This window comes from Alosa pseudoharengus, unplaced genomic scaffold (assembly GCF_046254945.1).
Source record: "Alosa pseudoharengus isolate Yale_2024_CS ecotype anadromous, Long Island Sound unplaced genomic scaffold, YU_APseudo_1.1 YU_APseudo_1.1_scf_22, whole genome shotgun sequence".
Lineage (NCBI taxonomy): Eukaryota > Metazoa > Chordata > Actinopteri > Clupeiformes > Clupeidae > Alosa > Alosa pseudoharengus.
Genome location: NW_027468680.1, coordinates 2,762,403 through 2,769,902, shown reverse-complemented (window position 1 = coordinate 2,769,902; position 7,500 = coordinate 2,762,403). Strand labels below are relative to the sequence as shown.

Here is a 7,500-nt window from a genome sequence, read left to right as displayed (position 1 = left end):
CTGTGCAAAATGTCATACACATCTCCTGTGTGTGTGTGTGTGTGTGTGTCGTAGCTCCCAAGAAGGCTGCAGTGAAGCTGGAGAAGGTGGAGCAGACTGAGGAAGAGAAGAAGCCCCTCCCCTCTGAGGAGAAGGACAGCCACAGGTAGTGTGTGTGTGTGTGTGTGTGTGTGTGTGTGTGTGTGTGTGTGTGTGTGTGTGTGTGTGTGTGTGTGTGTGTGTGTGTGTGTGTGTGTGTGTGTGTGTGTGTGTGTGTGTGTGTGTGTGTGTGTTGGCTTCAGAACTCATGAGCTCTTTCTCCCCTTCTCTCAGTGCTAAAGGGGCGGAGTCCGTGGACCAGACCCAATACGATCCATCCAGAGCTCACTACCACCCCATAGACCACGCCTGCTGGGGGCGGGGCCAGAAGTAAGTCACATCCACTCACTAGCAAATAACTCTCCTAGCTAACAGCTACATAACATTTAGCTAACAGCTGCATAACATTTAACTACCTCTGTACACTACCACAGGCCACTGATGTTAGCCCAGCTCCTTAACCACTACGCTACCACAGACTACTGCATGCTAGCCCAGCTCCTTAACCACTACGCTACCACAGGCTACTATGCTACCACAGGCTACTGCATGCTAGCCCAGCTCCTTAACCACTACGCTACGACAGACTACTGATGTTAGCCCAACTCCTTAACCACTACGCTACCACAGGCTACTATGCTACCACAGACTACTGCATGCTAGCCCAGCTCCTTAACCACTACGCTACGACAGACTACTGATGTTAGCCCAACTCCTTAACCACTACGCTACCACAGGCTACTATGCTACCACAGGCTACTGCATGCTAGCCCAGCTCCTTAACCACTACGCTACCACCGGCCTCTTTCTCAAAATGGAAATTCAAAGTTGTGTTATTAGCATGGCTATTAAGGAGCATTGCTGAATCATGAAGAGCAAAACCGTAACATGTGAAACTCTTTCTCTCTCACACACAAACATTGGCACAGAGTTCCCTATCTTGCAGTGGCTCGCACATTTGAAAAGATTGAAGAGGATTCGGGCAGGTAAATTATGTGTGTGTGTGTGTGTTCATTGATTTGTGTGTTTCCTGTACTTTTATTTAGTATAGTTTGTAGATATGTATGTGTGCATGCTGTGTTCAGATATCTGTGTGTGTGTGTGTGCGTGCGTTTGTAATCAGTATCTTTCTCTTCCAGGTTGAGGAACATTGAGACCTTGTCAAACTTACTGCGTTCAGTCATCCTACTGTCTCCAGGTATAGTGCGAGTGTGAGATAAAAAGTGTGTGTGTGTGTGTGTTTGTGTGTGTGTGTGAGAGAGAGAGAGAGAGAGAGAGAGTGCGCAGTGTGCGTGTGAGTGTGTGTGTGTATGATTGTGTATGAGTGAGTGTGTGTGTGTGAATGAGAGAGCAAGATAAACTGTGTGAATGTGACTGGACCTCTGGATCTGTTTTTGTCTGTTGTGTTTCCTAATGGTGTGTGTGTGTGTTTCTGTGTGTGTGTGTGAGAGTGTGTTTCTGTGTGTGTGTGTGAGAGTGTGTTTCTGTGTTTCTGTGTGTGTGTGTGTGTTTCTGTGTGTGTGTTTTTGTGTGTGTTTGTGTGTGTTTGTGTGTGTTTCTGTGTGTGTTTCTGTGTGTGTGTGTATGTTTCTGTGTTTGTGTGTGTGTGTGTGTGTGTGTGTGTTTCTGTGTTTGTGTGTGTGTTTCTGTGTTTGTTTGTGTGTGTGTGTTTGTGTGTGTTTCTGTGTGTGTGTTTCTGTATGTGTGTTTCTGTGTGTGTGTGTATGTGTGTGTTTCTGTGTTTGTGTGTGTGTGTGTGTGTGTGTGTGTGTGTGTGTGTGTGTGTGTGTGTGTGTGTGTGTGTTCACAGATGATCTTCTGTGCTGTGTGTATCTATGTCTGAATCAGCTTGGCCCCGCCTACCAGGGCCTGGAGCTGGGCGTGGGGGAGACGGTCCTGATGAAAGCCGTCGCCCAGGCAACCGGTGAGTGGGCGTGGCTATGAGTCCAGTACACTCTAGCTAGTGCATGCATGCTCAAAACACACACCAACTTTACTCATAGTCTTTTGTAGACACACGCACACACACACATACACGCACACACACATACACGCACACACACACTTTCCTGTGTGCTGCAGTGTGTTAGTTCTGGTCTGTCCTCTCTGGTTGCCAGGACGACAGCTGGACAAGATCAAGGCAGAGGCACAGGAGAAAGGTGACCTGGGATTGGTGGCCGAGAGTTCCCGTAGCAACCAGAGAATGATGTTCGCCCCAGCCAATCTGACCAGCAGGGGCGTGTTCGTCAAGCTGAAGGAGATCGCCAGCATGAGCGGCAACTCTGTGAGACACACACACCACACACACACCTACACACACCACACACACCCAGCACACACACCACACACACACACCACACACACACACCCACCCACCACACACACCACACACACCCACCCACCACACACACACCACACACACACCTACACACACCACACACACCACACACACCACACACACCCACCCACCACACACACACACCACACACACACACACACACACACACACACACACACCCACCCACCACACCCACCACACACACCCACACACCCACCACACACACACCTACACACACACACACACACACACACACACACACACACACACACACCCACCACACACACACACCACACACCACACACACCCAACCCACCCACCACACACACCACACACACCCAACACACCCACCACACACACCCACACACACCACACACACACCACATACCACACACACACACACACCACATACCACCCACACACACACACACACACACACACACACACACACACACACACACACACACACACACACACACACACACACCACACACCACACACCACACACCACACACACACACACACACTCTCTCTTCTCTCATGAGGGACAACTCTGCGTGTGTGTCTGTCAGTGAGAGACTCATAGGCACAGAAACACACCACACACACACACACACACACACACACATATATATATATACACACACACACACACTAACGCCTCTGTATGTGTTTCCTCAGGCTATGAATAAGAAGATTGACATCATCAAAGGTCTGTTTGTGGCGTGCAGGCACTCTGAAGCCAGATACATCATCAGGTCAGCAGCAGCAGCAGCAGCGCACACACACACACACACACACACACACACAAACGCGCAGCTCATATACATCATCAGGTCAGCAGCAGCAACACACACACACACGCAGCTCATATACATCATCAGGATAGCAACACACACCACACACACACACACACACACACACACACACCGTTCATATACATCGTCAGGTCAGCAGCCACACACACACACACACACACACACAATTACACATGCAGCTCCTCTGAGGGTGTGTGATCCAACAGGTGTGTGTGTGTGTGTGTGAGAGAGATCAGAGGATTTAGTCTCAGTGTGAGTCTCTGGTCCCCATTAGGGAGCAGGTCTGTCCAGTGGGCATCACTTGTGATGTTTCTAAAGCTGTGTGCGTGCGTGCGTGCGTGCGTGTGCGTGCGTGTGTGTGCGCGTATGTGTGCGCGTATGTGTGCGTGTGTGTGCGTGTATGTGTGCGTGTATTAGGGCTGTAACGATACACCAACCTCACGATTCGGTTTGTATCACGATTTTTGACCCACGGTTCCATACGAATCGACATTTTATTAAATAACATTTTAATAGCCTCCCTTAGAACACCAGAGGATTACAATATAATATATATATTATTTTATATCCTGATATAAAAATATTTTCTGAATGACTGATATTTATGACAGCACACTTTATGCAGATTAGCCTATAGCCTAGGCCTACTATTTTTTATTACAACTCAAATATTGTAAACAAAGTAGCATATAGCTTAGCCTATCATAGTCTACTGATTGGACTGTTCAGTTTCCCCATGTGTGTTTAAGTTTCAAGGTAATACTTGTTCTCCTTGGGACAGGCCCTTTTGGGAAACGTTGGTATTGAGATGATCAGTCAACTTCAATGCAAGAGTTTTAAACAAATATGTGCAGCATGCTAATGATGCTAAGCGGATTTAATAGTAATTTAGCTAGTCGTCTATGCGTCCTTGCTTTCACGATTGTGAATGTTTTATTTAAGTCGCGCGTGTTCATTGAGCAGGAGAGGGAGGGAGAGTGAGAGGGAGGGAGAGTGAGAGGGAGGGAGAGTGAGAGGGAGGGAGCGCGAGAGAGAGGGAGCGCGAGAGAGAGCAGGGCAAGGAGAGGGGGTTTACTTCTATACTGTTTGGTAAAGTTGCACACATAGTCTACAATGAAAGCAAGGAGAGGTATGAAATTATTATTTATTTATTTATTTGTTTTTGGACAACGTAGGCTACCGATAAGTAAAGCGGGAGATGTGGGTTGCTTTTGCGACCGCATAACCTGCAAAGCACTGCGTGAAACACTAGAAAGGGTGTGTTGCGATTCTGCCTTTTCACACCGCGACACAGTATCGTGGATATGAATGTCGCGATTTCGGTTTCGAATCGTAAATCGTTACAGCCCTAGCGTGTATGTGTACGTGTATGTGTGCGAGTGTGCGTGTATGTGTGCGTGTATGTGTGCGCGTATGTGTGCGTGTGTGTGCGTGTATGTGTGCGTGTATGTGTGCGTGTATGTGTGCGTGTATGCGTGCGTGTATGCGTGCGTGTATGTGTGTGAGTGTGCGTGTATGTGTGCGTGTGTGAGTGTGCGTGTATGTGTGCGAGTGTGTGTGTATGTGTGCGACTGTGCGAGTGTGCGTGTGTGTATGTGTGCGAGTGTTCGTGCGAGTGTGCGTGCAAGTGTGCGTGCGTGTGTGTATGTGTGCGAGTATGCTTGTATGTGTGCGAGTGTGCGTGTATGTGTGCGTGAGTGTCATTTGATTGACTGATGTGTACGAATGAAAGGTATGTATGTGTGATTGACAGGTGTGTGTGTGTGATTGACAGGTCTTTGGCGGGAAAGCTGCGGATTGGCTTGGCTGAGCAGAGCGTTCTGGCAGCTCTGAGTCAGGCTGTGTGTCTCACCCCACCTGGGCAAGGTACACACACACACACACACACACACACACACACACACACACACACACACACACACACACACACACACACACACACACACACACACACACACACACACACACAAACACAAACTCACACCTCCTGATATGCCGCTCACTCCTTCTGATTTGCGCCTTTCCCAGAATTCCCTCCGGCAGTGGTGGATGCTGGGAAGAAGATGAGCACGGAGAGCCGGAAGTCCTGGCTGGAGGAGAAGGGCCTCATCCTCAAACAGACCTACTGGTGTGTGTGTGTGTGTGTGTGTGTGTGTGTGTGTGTGTGTGTGTGTGTGTGTGTGTGTGTGTGTGTGTGTGTGTGTGTGTGTGTGTGTGTGTGTGTGTGTGTGTGTGTGTGTGTGTGTGTGTGTGCGAGAGAGAGAGGATAATCTTATACTCCTATGTTCATGTCTGTCTTGTGTGTGTGCATGTTTTTGTGTTTGTTGTGATAAACACCTATGCTCATGTCTGTCTTGTGTGTGTGTGTGTTGTGATAAACTCCTGTCTGTCTTGTGTGATTTCCTCCCAGTGAGATGCCCAATTATGATGTCATCATTCCTGTCCTACTCAAGGAGGGCATCGACGAGTTGCCCAATCAGTGCAAGCTTACTCCAGGTAATGACCAATCACTGCAGGCTTACTCCAGGTAACGACCAATCACTGCAGGCTTACTCCAGGTAAAGACCAATCAGTGTGAGCCTATTCTCTAAAGTAGATGTAAAAGTCACTGTAGGCTTGTTCTCAGGTGGTTAATGTTGGCAGCAAGTAGCGATCTCAGGCCAGTGTCAACTTCTAGATCTCTAAGGTTTCAGGTGTTGCCACCAGGTGATGACCCCCAGGGTGCTTGCGCAAGTCTTGAAAGTCTTAATAAGTATGGAATTTTGAACACTGTTTTCCAGACCTTGAAAAGTCTTGAATTTTGTGTGAAAGTTTTAATAAAGTATGGAAAAAATGTATGGTAGAATCTTACAGTATGCTCAAAGGCATTGTGAAATGAGAAATAGGAAGGTAGGCTATAAAACTATAATTTTACCAACTGGTCACATACTGTATTAGCCTAATGGAATGATATCCAATCAACGCTTGCCTAGTCTGGCACCTTTTCGTCACTGCTGAGGTCTATTGACACATAGCTAGCCTAGTGGTCAACAGAAATGGGTTGTTGCGTGTTTTTGAATTTATGGCTGGATTTGAAGTTAAAAAAGCAGTTTATGAAAGCTGCTATGAATGTGTTATGAACTCACCCGTCAAGTAAAGTGTTACCGATAGTTTTTGTGACACTTGTTTGATGTGAAATTCATGTACTTGTGATTTTCATGTTTTGAAACATTTTCATCAGTAAAAGCATAATTTACTGTGAATAATGCATTTGTTCATTGAATTCTAGCCTATAAAAATTAACATTTCTAATAAACACAGTTGGTACAATCTCAACCAATAAAGTAGGCAGTAGGCACACAAGTATACAAGTACATCAAGTTAAGGTCTTGAGAAAAAAAAATCCAGTTTTAAAAAAGTCTGGAAAAAGTCTGGAATTTTTATTTGGAAAAAGAGCACCCTGGACCCCTCTTCGCTAGTCCACACACACACACTCCACACTCCACTCCGCTAGTCCATCCTTGGTGATAACCGGTGAGTGCAGTGCTTTGGATGACGATATCCGCGTTCAACTCCTGACTGCTGGAAGTTTTTGATTTGTCTTGTTTTTTGACAGTGCAGGGTTCATGTAGGCTCAAGCTAGGCTAGCACCGAGGCTAGCTAACGTATCACTAGGGTCAAACTTGAACCATGTGAAAACACTGGGATATTCAGCCATACCAACAGATACCCTGTCTCACACACACACACACACACACACTCATTATAATGTCTAGCCAGCAGCCATACCAACAGATACACACACACACACACACACACACACACACACACACACACACACACACACACACACACACACACACACACACACACACACACACACACACTCATTATAATGTCTAGCCAGCAGCCATACCAACAGATACACACACACACACACACACACACACACTCATTATAATGTCTAGCCAGCAGCCATACCAACAGATACCCTGTCTCACACACACACACACACACACAAACACACACACTCATTCTAATGTCTAGCCAGCAGCCATACCAACAGATACACACACACACACACACACACACACACACACACACACACTCACTCACTCATTATAATGTCTAGCCAGCAGCCATACCAACAGATACCCTGTCTCACACACACACACACACACACACTCATTCTAATGTCTAGCCAGCAGCCATACCAACAGATACCCTGTCTCACACACACACACACACACACACACACACACACACACACACACACACACACACACA

At 47.0% G+C, this 7,500-nt stretch overlaps 1 protein-coding gene across 2 annotated transcripts in view; it reads left to right on the top strand.

Annotated features, from left to right (window-relative positions):
- Window positions 1-7,500, top strand: part of lig1 (ligase I, DNA, ATP-dependent) — a 32,489-nt gene that overhangs the window by 8,890 nt on the left and 16,099 nt on the right. For both annotated transcript variants that reach the window (XM_076300239.1, XM_076300238.1), the window contains 10 exons: window positions 55-145; window positions 313-408; window positions 1,008-1,064; window positions 1,218-1,276; window positions 1,889-2,002; window positions 2,196-2,362; window positions 3,098-3,174; window positions 5,009-5,100; window positions 5,263-5,362; window positions 5,645-5,730. In XM_076300239.1, coding sequence (XP_076156354.1) covers window positions 55-145; window positions 313-408; window positions 1,008-1,064; window positions 1,218-1,276; window positions 1,889-2,002; window positions 2,196-2,362; window positions 3,098-3,174; window positions 5,009-5,100; window positions 5,263-5,362; window positions 5,645-5,730 — 939 coding nt within the window. The remainder of the gene's footprint in view (window positions 1-54; window positions 146-312; window positions 409-1,007; window positions 1,065-1,217; window positions 1,277-1,888; window positions 2,003-2,195; window positions 2,363-3,097; window positions 3,175-5,008; window positions 5,101-5,262; window positions 5,363-5,644; window positions 5,731-7,500) is intronic.